This window comes from Pholcus phalangioides, unplaced genomic scaffold, assembly GCF_987345545.1.
Source record: "Pholcus phalangioides strain wild (caught in Gottingen) unplaced genomic scaffold, Ppha-v1.0 ptg000008l_1, whole genome shotgun sequence".
NCBI classification, from domain to species: Eukaryota; Metazoa; Arthropoda; class Arachnida; order Araneae; family Pholcidae; genus Pholcus; species Pholcus phalangioides.
The window spans coordinates 42067078-42084642 of record NW_028301601.1 but is presented as its reverse complement, the minus strand read 5'-3'; the positions used below and the strand labels follow the sequence as shown (position 1 = coordinate 42084642).

Sequence of the window (17565 nt, the reverse complement as noted above, 5' to 3'; positions counted from 1 at the left end):
AAGAAGCATGAAAATTTTGTTCACGGGACGCGTTCTTTCCGAGACAAGGAAAAATATATGGAAGGGAAACTTCAATTTTTTTTCACTTCCCACCATCTACCACAATAGCTCATCTCGTGACTGAAGTAGTCCAATAACGGTCCCGTTATTGGTATAACCTGCGGGTTATCAAAGTCCTTGAATGAATATGCCGAATTTTCCGATTTCGAAGAGCGTTTTTTCTCCTGCGGGTTATATACTGAAAATAACGGTAATTTCGCCGCTACCAACCTGCGTTCAAAGACAGCGTATCTATGCCGTGAATTAGTTTTATTTCCCGCAAGATTGCACCCGCGCCTTTGCGAAGAATCGAAAAAGGACATTGGTTTACTCGTTTAAATTACCGAAATTTTTCGGAGATCGTTGGGAAAAAACGGGATCTGTAAAAACTCCAGCTAAAATATCCATAGTTTTCTCGTCTGGCCACTATGCGGTCGTATGGTTATCGTCGGCGGTTGCCGATCGTGACAATTTCACATCGCGAAAATCCGGATTTGGCCAACAGGGCCCGGCTCGAGGAAAAAAAATCTTTACCCGTGCAGAACCTATTTTTGGTGCTACTGACCATGTTTTTTTGGTCGACAAAGCTTTTTTCACCCTTTCAACCCCATTTGGCACCTCTCCTAGAGCGGCGCCTAATATGGCCGCACGGTCCGCCCCTGCATTGGTGGGGGAGGGGCATGCTCTTAACAATAGTCGAAGGAAGGAGTTTATACTAGGAGCATGCTCATTTTATATATACACTTACATAACTTCTATGAGATACCAATTATATATAAATGTCCTACCTTTCCAAAACATGTTGTTGGAGAGAATGAAATATTTGCACCCTCTCTTGTTTTTTGCACTCCCTCTCGTGCATTGCTGGGATTGTACATTACTCCTTCACCTATTGCTAGGATGTTGCTTAACATTGTATCACCAACAGAACTATCAATTATGAGTGATGAATGGGTTGCACCACAATGCAAAGAATTACAAGAAGTGAAATCAGTTCAGAGAATAGATAGATATTGGGCAGACATATTCAAACTTTGTAACCTTGAAAGCAGCACAAAGTTCAAAATTTTGCCAGTTTTGATGAAGGCTTTTTTTATCTTTAGCACATGGTAATGCAGACAATGAAAGAGAGTTCAGTGTTAACAAAAGTATGTTTGAACAGCGAAAAATCTGACCTTCCAATGCTTTAAAAGAATAAGACACACAAAATCTTATGTTCAAGGGCATGAAAAATTCGAAAAAACTTGTCGTTAAGATGTTGAACTTCTAAAAGCGACTCGTGATTCATATAGAAAATATTGTAAGAGGCTTGAGGCTGAGAAAAACCGCAGAAAAAAACATTTTTAATTTATTAACATGCTATTATGTTGAGAAATTGTTTAAGCAAATAAGGTATTTATATTTTTCTCATTTTTTGCATTTCGCTTTTAAATTTAATCATTTCTTTGAATTCTGTGAGAAGCTAACTTTTTTCACGGAAACCCTTATTATATTCCACATGCACTTTTTTTTTGCGCCATAGCAGGATGAATAAGATTTTGGTGTTCTAGCAGCAGAAATTCTTGCTGCCTAGGTTTTCAGTATGCATGGTGCTTAACTTGAAAAGAGTCTAATAATTTTTATTCGTCATTTCAATAATTCATGTTTTAGTAGTGACAGATAAGATAACTCCGAAAAAAATTAAATTGACTTTAATTTGTGAAGGAAATTTATTTAGAATTTATTCGTTCCAACCATTTTTGGTGAAACTTTTGGCATTTCACAGAAAAATTACTCCTTATATTGCAGATACAGTTAGTTTTCAGTTCTGCTCCGTTTTCAAAATTTCTGCTCCAAAATGGATGAGGGGCGCTTGCACCCCTGCAAACCAGTACCAGCTATAGTGCATGTTAACAAAAACTATTTATTCTTAAGCTTCTGCAGAGTAATAAGACAAGCTGAGGCTTCACGCAAATAAGAAAACAGCAAAAACTACACCTTCTCCTCTGATGAAAGAGCACAAATGGAAATCATGGTCTTGGAGGAGCAAAAAATTTGAACTTGAGCAAAAACATAAAATATGACATAAAGTTAGTTTTTAGCAATTGCCCATGTAGGTTTTTCTCCTGGACCATGCTTAATGTTTGCTTGGCGTGTGATGTTATATGACCTGCAATGATTGTACATTGAGAGTGATGTGTTACTCAATGTGAGGAAATCTTGAAATTTTTGAAACTCACCCACATACAATGGCTGTCACCCATGGAAAATTTCCCTTATGCTCTTCTTTTAACAATAAACAAAAGAATAATTGGAAGCAAAAAGGAAGAAACAACAGGACATTTATGATCAGCAAAATTAGTCAACGCTTTCACTTCAACTCAAACTCCAAATGTTTGGAAAATTATAAATTTCTATACATTGAATCAATGTAATTATTGTGGATTACAAAAATGTGTGGCTATAATAGATAGTTTTTCATTGCCTATTGTTACCTCAAAAGTCCTAAACTTTAATGATAGACTAATTGACTGATTGTTGACAGAGGTACAGTATTAGGGCTGCAACTAGATGCTTAGCCTGCCGAAGCAAGCACACATCTTGGTGCTCCCCTTTTAATCTTGGAAGAGAGGTTAAATTATGGACTTTGCGCCCCTCTGGTCTGGCGCTCGGGTCACCAGACCCCCTAGTTGGAACTCCCAGGTTTCTCTCTAGTTGTGGCCCTACCCAGAATAGTTTAAAAAACACCCCTTCAAAGCACTAAACAGGCAATCAACAATGTTGACAGCTTACCAAAACGCCCTTCACAAAGGTTGGCGATGCCCCTGAGAGCTGCGACGTATGGATTGAGAAATACTGATGAAGTATTTTGGTTCTTTTCTTTTAGAAAACTTTCAAAGAGCTGGACTCATTATCTGCTTTGCTTAAATATGGAAAGAAAGAACTTATTTGAAAACGTGAAAAATTATATTTTTTTCTTTCAAATCTTCAGGAGAATAATGATTCAAATCTAATATAAGAATTCTCAAGAGTTAAGCAGCCTTGATGTAATGCGAATTAAAGTTATTTATAACATGATTTTCAAAAAAAATTAATATTGTAAGCATGGCCCCCACAAAGGGGAGGCTGACAGGGCCCGGGACGATTGTCGTCATTTTTTATTTTTTCATGCCTTAAATTCCCTATAAAGGGGCCCGTAAAAAGTCTGGTCTGGGGCCCGCCAAAGGTCCCATCCTAGGGGCCCTGTTCCAGGATGTGGGAGCCATGATTGTGGGCAATATTTTTGAAGAATGATCATTATATAATGCAATTAAAACCATTTAATTTTTGTGATATTATCTTCGAGGTTAATGGAGGGGATATTTTCAGAGATGTTTCAGTTGTATGATTTTTGGCCTTATACAACGTTTTGACGTGGTTACTTGAACATAGTATAAACACTGTTCCATTTGTGGTAAAGAATCTATAGAATGGGAAAAATAACCTCAGGCAAGTTAGAAAATGAAGTTTTTCCTTTTCTCTGTTTTATTATAAGAAGGGAGCCAACAATGAATATTGTCTCCTACTGTTTGATTTTCCCAATATGTTGTCTAAATTTTTTTAGAGTACACATTCTCAACAAAAACGAAAATAAAAAATTGCTTCAGGCAAAACAGTAACAAGAAAAATTTTGAAGTTATCTGGGGTTCAATCACATTTAGTTCCACGTAACCCCTAAAGTCCCGCGAAACACCAGTTGCAACTCCTGCAACTAGACTTTGAAAGACTCCTAAAAAAAAGAATTTTGTTAGGAGAGAGACAAAGTAATTATCTGTGGTTGATAGTATGCTGTTTTGTCCCAAAATAGTCTACAAAATTCTTAGTCATTTCTGTCATTTTGCTTTGGCACAAGTCAAGGATAGGATATTGGAATAGTGCTATAAAAAAATTATTTTCAAAATTTTTAAAAATAAAAATATATGTACATTTTTTAGAGATTTATCGTATCAAGCATTGTTGTAGTGAGGTTTCATTGTCTTAAACTTTCAAAATGAGAAAATAAAGCAAACATGGCTGAATTCTACAACTTGTAAAGAAATGTGAGTGATTCAGAATTGGATTGCATGTCCATTTAATGAAATGACATTTCTTTAACTTCTCAGAATAAAGGTGCCCATAAAAATAACTTTGTCAATAAATTTTAGTTTTTATTTTCTTTGAATTTGTTTCTGAAAATTTAGATCATTTTAAAATTACTTTTATTATGTTTAAAGGTTTCATACTATTAATTAAAATTTTTTTGAAAATAAAAATGTCTTTACTAAATTAGTGAAATTAATCTTTTCAGGTTGTAAGTAAAAACAGCCCCATTGGACCTTCTGGAGTAAAAGTATTCCTAAAGAATTCCTTAGGAGAAATTGTTCAAGTTTCTGAAAGCAAAAGTGATGGAATGTACACTTTCTCATCGGTACTGCCTGGAGACTATATAATATTTGGCAGCCATGACAGGTGGTTATTTCATCAAAACGATGCCAAAATATCAGTTACAGATGACAATGTCAAAACAAAAGCTAATATTATTGTTGCGGGATATGATGTCCAAGGTTATGTTTTTAGTGAAGGAGAACCAATACAGGGAGTTCATTTTCTGTTGTTTTCAGAAAGGAAATTGGAAACAGTGCCTCTTGGTTGCAATAACGAAGAAATTAAAAGATTTTTACACAAGCATGATGGGAATTTTTTGTGTTTCTCAACATCAACAAGTGATGGGAGCTTTCATTTTCCTTGCTTGGAACCTGGTCGTTATATCCTAGTACCCTTTTATGAGGGTGAACTTATTGAATTTGATGTTTCACCTTCAAAAGTACAGTTTGAAGTGAAGGAAGAAAGTTTCACATTTCAAGAAAGTTTTCAAGTGAGTCTTAAATTTATTTACCTAGGTGTCATTCAAATATCCCATCAGCACATGGTGGGGGGGGGGGGGTTCAGATTTTTTTTACTTTTTGTGACATCAGATAGCTGCTGATGAAGCGTGAAGACTGGTGGTGGACCAAAATAACCTAGAACAGATGACTCACCTCCTGCAAAAGCAGTGACTGCAGCAAAAAAGCCAAAGACGGTGTCTGGTCCTAGGACATTTGCCCAAACAGTCCAAAGCACTAACATATCAATTGTGAGGGAAGCATTTCCCTCGCAAAAGCTAAATAAGGACTTGCTGAATATGGATTTCATTCAGCAGGAGATCCTTGAGAAGAATGATCTGATCTCTGCAGAGATCATCCACCTAAGATTCAGGATTCAACCTTAACTGGTGGAACACTGATGATTTACTGTTATGATGCTGAAACCGTGGAATGGGTGAAAACCACCTTCCGTGTTAATGTTAGATATCAGAGGAGTTAGCTAGAGTCAGAGACGGTCTCATTAACTGCCATAGTAGCGTCTTGGTAAGATGCTCATTTACCACTTTGGAGGATGCTGTCTGGGTCCCAGGTTCAAACCTGAGGGAGGATATAGAAAAGTTATTTTCCCTAATGAGCTTGAGGCGACCACTGATAGACAGCACCTTTATTTCCAACCCATCTCGTTAATGGCAGTAAATTGCAATATAGCGATATGGCCAGAGTTGGTGTTTGGTGAAGTAGATATAGCTTTAATTATATTTTGATACATGAATATATATTTAAGAAACTGATATTGTCCGAGAAGATAAACAAAGAGCAGCGCGAAGTTTCCATCCAAATGTAAAATGACGTGTAGAGTTCCCAAGACAGCCGTTCATGACTGTCACACATGAAATAATTTAAAATTTGATTTATTTTAACACCCTGATTTCACGATGACAAAAAAAATTTCGTTTGGGGGGGGACCAAAGTGATAGAACAATAGATTTGGCCATCTTGCCCAGACCCCCAAGTTCCCCCTCGCTACGCCCGTGGCGTATGCGATATCTGGGCATGTTCCCTTTGTAGCATAGAGCAGGCTGCTGATAACTGATTGATATAAGGAAGATATTGTGACATCACCAATGTTTGGTTTACAGAGCTTCTGATTCGAATCAATTGGTCCTGACATTGGCTTTGCATCATGCATGGCAAATTGTTGCAAGACATTTTCAATGTATTCTGATTGATTAAGAGTTGTCATTCCAGCTGCTACATCCTTTTTGATCTCAATTCCTAAGCAATAGGCTTCAATTTTCCAAGATCTTTCATTTCGAATTTCGTGAAGATCTTTTTGATCCAATTCATTAGTTGTAAAGAGAACAGGAGAAGATAAGATCGTCTACGTATACTGTGACAAGCAATGTGCCTTGAGAATCAATTTTATAGTAGACACAGCAGTCAAAGTTGGCACCACATGTCAAACCAGTGTCTAAGTTAGTGTCTAGCTTGTTGTAACCAGACTGTTTCGATCCATATATGCCCTTGAGGAGGTGACAAACTGCATCTCCATATGGTAATGATAATCCCCTTTCTTTGGAGGCTTCCTCATGGCCTTTAGGAATTTCCATGTAGAGGTCTTCTTCCAAATGACCTTGCAAAAGTGCAACAACAGCATCTACATGGTCAATTTACCAATTGTTCAATGTTGCAAGGGCGATAAGAATTCTTAAGGTTTCATATCAGACGACTGGTGATAACGTCTCCTTGTAATCTATACCAACCTTTTGGGAGCAACCCTTCGCTACCAGTCTAGCTTTGAAGCATTCCATTGATTCATCTGGGGTTTTCCTGATCTTGAACACCAATTTTGTTTTGATAGGCTTTACTCCTTGAGGTAGAGGAACTATTTCCCATGTTTTAATTCTATAATGAGAATTTAGTTCTTTTTTGATAGCCCCTTTCCATTTGACTCTGTCTGTGTCCTTTGAATCATCAGTCATTTCTCTTTTTGTATCGATTTCTGATGCAGCTAAAGTGGTCATTTTAACAGGAAGAGCTGTTTCTCTTTGGAGTAACATTAGAAAAAAAGCAAATCTTCATCATAGAACTGCAGGCCAGCTTCAGGTGAGATTCCCATCGTCACATCCATTTATTTCTTGGAACACAGTATCTGTGGCTCTGTGAGTGCTCCCTCTATGTGTTGCAGGATCCAATAGCCTGTACCTTTTGCTGTCCATGGAATATCTGACAAATATCTTTTCATTTGCTTTTTCCACTTCTTACGTTTATTTTTAGGAATGTGACTGAAAGCACGACATCCAAATATTTTCAAGTGGCTTAAGTCAGGTTTTTCTCCTGTCCATGCCCAAATGGAGTCTTTTCATTTAATGCCATTGTAGAACTGTGGTTCTTGCAGTAGTTCAACGTGGATGTTGCCTCTGCTCATAAATACCTTGCAAGCTTGGCATGACAAAGCATGGCTCTTTCTATGAGGGTCGATTGCATCTTTCTGAACACCATTTTGCTCATTTTTAGGTGTGTATGCAATAGTCTTCTCATGATAAATACATTCTTGGCTCAAGTATCCAGCCATCTGCGCATTGACATATTCTCCACCTCTATCACTGCTAATTCTTTTTATTTATTTTTTCCAGTTTGCCTTTCGATATAGGCCTTGAAGTCTACAAATTTGGTGAAAACACTATCTTTCGACTTCAGGAATAAAACAAAACTCATTCTTGCTTTGTCATAATTTACACAGTCATGAAATACATGAAATCCACCTATGGAGTAAAGTATTTCATAACTTCCATCGGGCCACGCAAGTGTGTATGCAAAAGCTCTAAAACTTCTTTTGCTCTTGTCGCCTTATTCTTTGGGAATCGTTGATGAGACATTCCTCTTTTTATACAGGGGGCGCAATTTTCAACATTACTTTTAATGAAATTGACTCCTGTAGTCGTTGACTTTAACCTTCGAATTTCACCTTCACTCAAATGAGCTAGTTTTTGTTACCAAATGTTGATAGATTGACCTGTTTCATGCATCAGAGCACGAGTATGTGCAATATCAAAAGTAGTATAAGCTATCACCTGTTGAAGTAGTAGTTGAAGTAGCTGTAGCCATAGTTTTATTGGTTAATTTATCAACCAATATAAAATTTTTAGCATCAAGAACTGTTCATACACCCTCGTTTCTCGGCAAGGTACTTTACTGAAATCAAGTTAATAGGAAGTTTGGCACATATAGAACATTGGTGAGAGTGACTTCCACTATCTGGCTATTTCTTTCAATATTTAGTGTGACCTTGCGTTGACATTCGCTAAAAACCATCATCTCGCCAGTTTTGATCCGGAATGGCTGCATTTCAACAAAATCCACAAGACTTTTATGGCAGGTCATATGCCTATTAGCTCCAGAATCAATGATCCTTGGATCTTTGCTGTGTTTTTCGGACTGAGTTGTTAACACCCATGCTTCTTTCACTCTTGGATTGGAATTCTTCTTTCAATCCCAATGTTCTGGTTAGGCGGACTGACTAGGTTTAATTGATTGCTTTGAGTTGCAAAATCTCTATGTCCAAACTTTCCACACATGTTGCACTTTCCTTGAAATTTCATAGCTTCCATCCTAGGCGTTTTTGCAGGGTAGGCACGTGACTGATGGCTTTCTATCTTGGAAAATTCAACCAACAATTTTTTACAAAGGAGATCTGTCGTTAATTTCTGTATGCTATTTTCTAATGCCATGGTCAACGGTCAGAAGTACGCTGGTAAATTTGTCAATATGTTAGCTGCAACTGCTTGGTCTGTGTAACTTGATAAAATTGTTTGCATTTTAATCCCGATTGATCTCATCTTTTTGATGTAATCAGTCGTGTCCTGGCAATTTTCGAATTCCATCAACAACATTTCGTGGTTTAAAAATATGAATCTATTCGGATTGTTATATCTTCATATATTTCAAAAAGTCTATCGCACATACCTTTAGTGGTGTCACAAGTTTGAATCCCCTTTATTACATTACTTGAAATTCTGTTTACAATGGCAAATATTGCTTTTTGATCAGCTATTAGGTCTACATTGACATGTGTTGTGCATAGTTCGTACAAGTCCCTGTCTTCCAAGTGATACTGTAGAGTAAATTTACACTCAGCGTAATTCACTCATTCCCAGTGATTTTCAAAATTACATGGGAGTGTACTAGGCAGTATCGGCCATACTCTGTGGTGCGGCTCTGTTACCATTCATCGCTGTGAGAAGGTGTCTTCTATGTTTACGACAACATTTTTTTTCAATATCACTATTAGGCCTAACTAAGCCGATGCTTGATCTCAGCAGTTTTCGCTAAAGATTTGTACTACCAACTGAACAGTGGTTTCGTGTCTGTGTAACCCATAACCTGTTAGATATCAGAGGATTTAGCTAGAATCAAAGACAGCCTTAATTACTTTGTTTTAATACGTGAAAATATGTTTAAAAAACTAACATTGTTCAAGAAGATAAACAAACAGCAACCCAAAGTTGCCGACTGAATGTAAAACAATTGAGCTCTCGAAACAGTCATTTATAACTGAGTCACATGAAATCATTTAAAATTAAATTTTTTTCAACAGTTAATAGGCGAGTTATGAATGGTGAGGCACTTAGGGTCTTGAGTGACAAAGAGTTGCCAAAGCCTATAAAAGTAGCCTTCAAAACAAAAGATATATATACATACACCTCAGAGCCTGTCATTTTGCTGAAGCGGATCAACCGTTTCAGCCTGGAGTGGGTTTTACAGAAATCTGGAGCCACAATACCTAAGTTCGATCTTTGAGGTTTTACGGGAGGTTGCGGATGCAATCAAATGGGCAGACTTTGGTGCATATACTACTAAACCACGCATGTACCTCGTTCATATTCCTCTGTGGAATTTCTAACAAATTGGTGCATGTTGGGATGGTCATGTCTGTGTTGTAAACCTATCGTGAAGCTTATTTCTGTGTAATGCTTGTTATAGTGCTGCCATCTACCACATATTTTTTGAACTATTATGTGTGGGGTTAGTATTGTGAGAACTCTATGTCCACCTAATGTGGAATATCTTTTTCAATAGAGGCATTCTCACTAATTATCTCAGATAAACCTTTGATCTTTGCTTTTTCTTACACTACGTCTGGTTTCAATTGCATAATTATCCTCTTTTTCCTTATTCAGGAACATATCACATTTTTTGTAATCAAAATTGAACAAAGATTTAAGATTACATAACATTTCAGTGCTTGTAAACTTGTCAGCATTACCATCTGTTTCATCTTTGTATTTTTGAGCCAACTTTATAATTGATCTAAATATATAAACAGTGGCACTGTGATTGTTAGGCTTAGATAACTAAGTATGGAACTTTTCTTGAGATTCAAATATATCCATAATAAGAGACAGTTCGTTAAGAACATAATCAATTGTATCCATGAAAGGAACATTACTATCATCAATGGCATCTCTGATCTTGTCTATAACACTAGGTATATATCTATCTTATCTGTCTATAACACTAGGCATATATCTATCTTATCTCTAATGGCAATAGCATTATGCGAAAAACAATACGCTGGTTTACTCTTACCAACTATGTTGAAAATTCGCAGTATACACAATCGACACGGAAAAAGCAAAAGAACGACTACAGAAGTATATACTTACCCCTCTTGACTCTTCTCTGCATCTTTTAGTAAATCCAAAGAAGAGCAAGCTCCTATCCACTTATGCAGGTCTACAATGGCCTAGTTTTGAGACTTTCCCACGCTATACACACACTCCTCCGAATGCACACACACGTACTAACGAGCAAATCTTATTTATGCGCTTGATCCGCTAGGAGAGAGAAAGCTATGTTTCAACTCTTGTTGATCGATCACCGAAACATAAACACAGCTCATTAGGCAGCACCACCCATAACACATCCATTCTCGTAGGGGGTTACAGAGCGAATCCATGAATGAGTGTGAATAAATGAATGACTCCTGCTTTGTTGTCACTTTGAGTTGCACTGCTTCGTCAAGATTGGTCCATTGAGCCAGATTTTCCCCATTGGCCGAAGTTGTTCCTAAGGGCTCTGGATAATGCTTGGATTTCAATTTCATCATTTTTAAATTTTTAAGATGGGCAACTAAGCACTGTTGATCTTCATCCTCTCTTCCTTTTTGTTGAAACAGTTCTTGTGCTGTTGTAGCTCAATTGTTTCTCTAAAAATGCATGCAAAATATCTTATGTTCATAGGCAGGGATAGACTGGGGGAGCACGATAATAATAATGTTAATTCATATATGCATATATATACATTAGTTCAGTTGACTTCACCTTTGATGCTGGTGGGACAATGCCCCCCCCCCCCCCGTATCTGCCCAGTCTTATTTTTTTTGTTGAATAACACTTGGGTGTTTGGGACATAAGATATTTCCCACGTATTCTTAATGAAGCAATCAAGATTCAAAAGAACACACAAGAACTGCTTCAACAGAAAGGAGGAGAAGATGAAGATCAACAGTGCTTGATTTCCCAGTCTTAAAGATCATGAGATTAGCACCCATGCACTAACTCTTCGGAACAACTTCAGCCAATAGAGAAAATCTTGCTCATTTATTTCTTGAAAATGTTTATCACCCATACGAACGAAATGCAAAAAGACAAAAACTTAACATCACGTTGGCCACAAAAGCCTTGTTTGTTTCATTGAATTTATTTTTTAAAAAAATATCAAGAGATTTAAATCATGTTCTTAATCAAGATGATTTAAATCGGCATACCCTGGTAGAAGGAGCAGTTAAAGGGTGAATTTGGTGCTCCCCCCCGGGTGCAGCATGAGGGGCACCAAACCCACCTGTCCCCCCCCCCCCTAACTCTAGTTGCAGCCCTGTGATTCTCAACAACAATACAGGAACTATGTTCTGCAGTGTCAGGATACACTCTCTACCATCTTTTCCCTGCAAACTTGACCACAAACGGAACCAACCAAAACATGACTATCGACTGTCTTCAAGCATGGATATTCATTTCTCAAGGAGCAACAAAATATTTTTTATATCTTCAGGCTAAAAATTATGAGTGTCAAAGTTGAACAAAAGCATGGCTACAAAAAAATATAAATAGTGATGTAGAAAATTTTATTTCTTCAATCAGATTTATCATTATTATTTATCATTATTAATTATTATTACTTTATTATCGATCAGAGTTTTCGATCAGATTTATATTGTTAATATAATGTTCGTGAATTAAGATTATTATTTTTTAAAATAAATTGTCTAAATAATTGGTTTTTTTAGTAATTTAATTTTTTTAATAATTGATCTTTAGCGCATATTTATCAATATTGTTTACTTTCAGGTTCAAGGTTTTGGTGTTAGTGGATATGTATTAGCTGGTAAGGATCGAACAGCTATTAGCAAAGCAGAAATATTTGTAAATGGGAAGTTACAAACAGTTACTGATGCCAAAGGAATATATCATTTGGAGAGTATGAGGACAGGAACTTATGAAATCAGCGTTAAAGCTGCAAATTTTTTGTTTGATTCTGTCATTCGAAAAATCACTCCAAATACACCATACTTGCCAGATATTTTCCCTTCTAAATTATTTGTATGTGGTCTGATGAATATGTTGAAACATCCCATTGGACACAAGAATGAACAAATGGTTATATCGTTAAAAAGTTTTGATGGCAAAGTTTTTGATAAGGTGCATGCTAGGGACAATGGAAGCTTTTGCTTTGCTCTGTATCCTGATAAATATACTATAAAACCATTTTTGTCAGAAGAGGAAAGAACTAATGGATTGAAATTTATACCTCCACAGAGAGTTGTGAATGTGGATAGTAATCCAATTTTAGATATTATTTTTAGGCAGTTTCTAGCTAAGGTACAAGGACAAGTATTATGCATTGGAGACTGTATGTCTTTGGTATTGAAGATAAAGCCTTTACAAAGTAATGACAATAGCAATCAGGTTGAAACTGAAACTACAAGTAAAGGAAAGTTTCAAGTTACTGGATTTTTGCCAGGAGAATACCTCCTGAATATAGAGAAAGAGTCTTGGTGCTTTGAATCTAAAAGTAGAAAGTTTGAAATCATAGACAGAGATGTATTAGATTTGAATTTGAAGCAAAATGGATTTCAAGCAATACTCATAATTTCACATGCCTCCTCGTTTAAAGTTAAATATCCATCTGAGCAAATACATTCACTAACAATGCAAAATGGCCGAAATGTGTTGTGTCTACCAGAAGAAGGAATTTACCATTTTATGCCTGTAGGTTGTCATTTATATAGTTCAGAAACATTCAAGTTTGATACAAATAATCCTGAAGAAATGCACATAAATGCTGTAAAACATCTTTTCACTGGTGCTATTCTAACAGAAGTAAATGTATCGGATATAGAAGTAGTGATTCATGATAGTAATACTTTTGAAAAGATTATTCTTGAAAAACCTGAAGGAAGAAAAGGAGAATTTTTCAAATATATTTTTTCAGTATTTGTTGATCCTGACTCTGATTTGAAAATTACTGTTTCGTCAAAAAAATTATTATTTTATCCTCCTGTTGAAAATGTGAAAATGCTGAATGATTGTATCAATGGTACTTTTGAAATAATAGGGAGGAAGGGATTATTTATCACTGGCTCTGTTGCACCTGCATTAGAAAATGTCAAAATACAAGTTATTGAAAAAAAAAGCAAAAAAAACATTGCAGAAGTTTCTACCAACAATGAAGGTATTTATCGAGTTGGTCCTCTCAGCAGTAAGAGTACCTATGTAGTAACTGCTTCAAAAGAGGGTTATCATTTTACGTTGCAAGAATCTTCTACTAACTTCACTGCTTTTAAACTGGCAGAAATCATGATAGAAATTACTTCTGTTGAAGGATTACCATTATCTGGAGTGCTTCTATCGCTCAGTGGAGGGAAAGATTACAGAAAAAATAGTTTGACCAAGATGAATGGTGAAGTGACATTCAGTGGCCTTAGTCCGGGACAGTATTTCATTAGACCTGTATTAAAAGAGTTTCAGTTTCAGCCGCCAACTAAAATTATAGATGTAATAGAAGGCATGGCTACCAAAGTAATGATCAGGTATTATTTTAATTTCATACTGGGAAAATGCAATGCAACACATTGAACATGTAGCACTGTATATCTTAAACTTTTACCAAAAAAGTACATACTTGGATAAATCACAAAATCAAAAAATCTGCTTTTTTTGCATGCTTTATGCAGTAAATTTAAAAAAGATTTCATTAACCCATCCAGTGTTACTGATGTAATATTAGGTTGTAAGTTCTATGAAAGATTTATACAAACACCATTTTTTTGCTTGTCAAGTATTTGTGCCATTTTGAGAAGAATTTAACCTTGATAATTTTTTGTGTAAGTAGATAAGATCTAGTAAGTTGAGTTTTTTCACTCGAAATCTTCTTTTCCTTTTTTTTCTATGCTTGTCTCTGCTTGTGGGGGTCGCGCATAAGAAAAAATTTGCAGAGAGGATTTAAAACTGACTAGTGCATTATCAAATTAGAAATGATATCATGTACAATATACAAATGCGTGAATTTATTGAAAATATTGGGAGGGGCTATACCTAGAAAAATATGAAACTCAGTATTTTTATAGGTATTATCAAAATATTAACTGTAGAAGACTAATGATGTTATAGTTAATGTGAATATAGTTAACACATTCAAAATATATGATACATATGCGACACAGTAAAGTAAAACCAATTTAAATAACTATGTAAATATACACTCATCTTTATTCATTTTTTCGTAAGTTACGTTGTTTGTAAATTTCCATGTTTATCACTCCTAATTATAACTCCTAAATTATTTCATTTCTTGCAAAAACTCTGTTAAAACTGATACCAACAACTATAATACAGCAAGAATAAAAGTACAAACTACATAGGTAATAACAATAAAAACAAGTAAATATATGGTGTAAAGTCAGATTTCAAGGTGGAGAGGGCTGGGCATCAGAAGTGCTTTAGACCTGTAAGTGCTCATCTTTCATTTTGGTGTGAAAATTCTATTTATAAATTACTTTTGGATATGCTTGGCATAGTGCTGCAAATTACTATGGTTGCTCATGAAATCATAGCACCCCTGACTCCGATGCCACAGTTATACCTACATACATATATAAATGATCCCTATATTATGCATGAATATTTAATTATACTGATATTTAGTTTAATTTTAAAACCTCTTGTTTAAAAGGGGGGAAATACCATGACGCTTGTTTTAGAATGAGGAACGAATGAGAACACAAATACTTGTTCCTCAGCCGAAAATCACTACCTACTGTAATGACGAATATCCACATATAAGTCCAGGGCCACAACTAGATGCTTGGTCAACCGGGGCAAGCATGGATTTTGACGCCCCCTTCTAATGTTGAAGGAGAGGTTTCAGAATGAAATTCGCACACCCTCGGGTCTAGCACCCAGGGCACAAGACCCGAGCTCCCCCCTAGTTGCGGTTCTGTACATGTCCCCCATCTCCATTTAGCATACTGTCTCGAAAACCTGTTCTGAAACCAAGAATATATTTGAAAAAAATATATTCTTGGTTTCAGAACTCTATATTTGGTGAATTTTTGCTAGGGAAAGAAAAACTGCATTTCACTGAAAGAAGGAGAAAATAAAGAAACATTCTCTACAGGTTAACTTGTAGGAATAAAAAAATTTAGAGTAGGAATCAGGAACCCCTTTTGCACCAGAGGCTCTGCAGAAAGCTGTTTAGAGTGTTTCTATGCACAGTTGGATTATATCACACCTAGAGATGTGAAAAGAGATATAAAATTTGGAGAATGATTGAGAATATTTTTTTTTCTTTCAAATAATGGAAGAAATTTAAAAATTTGCATTTATATTATGAAATACAATAAATACTTTATTAAATAATATTATGAAATACCAGACACCCTTCAGATGTGTTCTCCCCCCCCCCCTCCCCCAGTCTTTTACGGCCGAATATTTTGTCCTACCTGTGTCCACAAGAGAAACTTTGTGTATAATTCATTTTTTATTTGCCTGAATTATAAAAACTAACATTTTTGGGGACAACTTTATAATGACAACTTTTAATTAGAGAATATTCTCACTTCTGAGAGGTTTTAGTTGGCTTGTTCAAGTTTTCATAATGAAAATTTTTTGAAACCTTTAAATGTTGTAAAATCATCTTCAAATGATTTAAACTTTCAGAAATAACTTCAGAGCAGACAATGAAATCAGAATTGATTTGGAAGGAATATATTTTTATAATCCCCTTATTTCTAAGGAGATACAGAACAAATATATTATTCAATGGACATACATTCCAATTCTATATCACTCACATTAATTTGCAAGTTGTTCAGTTCATTCATGTTGGTTTTTTATTTTCTTGCTTTAAAAGTTTAACATTGTGAACTGCAAATTTAAATTTTCTCAGTCTTTCTATCCTGAGAACATTCTCCTTGAAGAGCTACAGCAATAAATATTTTCAGCTTAAGGATCTAATTTTTGAAATAATAGCTGAAAAACATGTTTGAGTATAAATTAAAGATGCTAGTCGAGAGCATATTCTCCTCTTGAATGGAATAATCCAATATTCTATTTTCTTTCAAATAATACAGCTGAGAGCAAGATCAGTGTGTCCACTTTGACCAAATTTTAAACATTTTATAGACCAAAATTCAAACTATGAGGGGGTGATGTGTGGTTTTTGTGAATTTCTTCATGGGTTGGACATTTTTCAAAGGTTATAGGGGAGTCTCTGGGTCACCTATCACATTTTGTATTTAATTTTTGAGAAACTAAGAGTGTATTTGCAAAGCCTATTTAAAGAATATTTGAGATATCTTTCTCTCAGTTAACATTAGAACTGCTGGAGCAGTCATATCTATTATAATCTCGGCAATATTTGATATACATGCTCCATTTTTGGTAACTTTTCATTATCTCTGTGTACAAAAATTGGAAGACATTAAAGGTTTTATTCCAAGATATCCATGTTTATACCTAAAATGGCCAAAAGCAGTCATTTACATTTTGACTACTATATGTAAATTGTATATATTTTCTCCTTGTGGTGGGCATTGATGTTTACTTTTGTTTTTAGGTTTATTTCCTATCAGTCCCTGACGGCACTCACAACACAACATATATTCACCAGTAACATACCAATAAGAAATTAATAAAATAATGCTATTGGTTGCATCGTTACTGGGCAATCTAAAGAGTATTGGCAGGAACAGTATTAGGGGTGCAAAAGTTGCGCCAAACTGCACCGAAACCGTTCTCTTGCTACATGGTGTCGAATTACTCTCTCGCCAAGGTGCCGAATCCCTGCGCATTTACGCCAATTCTTGTTTGTGGTTCGTGGAGGTACAGCTAATGCACTGTAGTGTGCGTCAAATACACGGAATTTAGGAAAAAAGAAGCGTGAAAATTTTGTTCACGGGACGCGTTCTTTCCGAGACAAGGAAAACGATACGGAAGAAGAAAACTTCAATTTTTTCACTTTCCACCATCTACCACAATCGCACTATTTCGTGACCTTGGAAAGTAGTTATATTACTTTAAAGTAGTCCAATAACGTCCTGTACCGTTATTGGTACAATCCGCGGTCTATCAAAGTCCCTGAATGAATATGCCGAATTTTCCGA

At 35.7% G+C, this 17565-nt stretch overlaps 1 protein-coding gene across 3 annotated transcripts in view; it reads left to right on the top strand.

Moving 5' to 3' along the window:
* The window catches only part of LOC149084301 (BOS complex subunit NOMO3), a 160325-nt gene that overhangs the window by 66046 nt on the left and 76714 nt on the right, over positions 1-17565 (top strand). For all 3 annotated transcript variants that reach the window (XM_089234667.1, XM_089234666.1, XM_089234668.1), the window contains exons 3-4: positions 4346-4912; positions 12251-13992. In XM_089234667.1, coding sequence (XP_089090793.1) covers positions 4346-4912; positions 12251-13992 — 2309 coding nt within the window. The remainder of the gene's footprint in view (positions 1-4345; positions 4913-12250; positions 13993-17565) is intronic.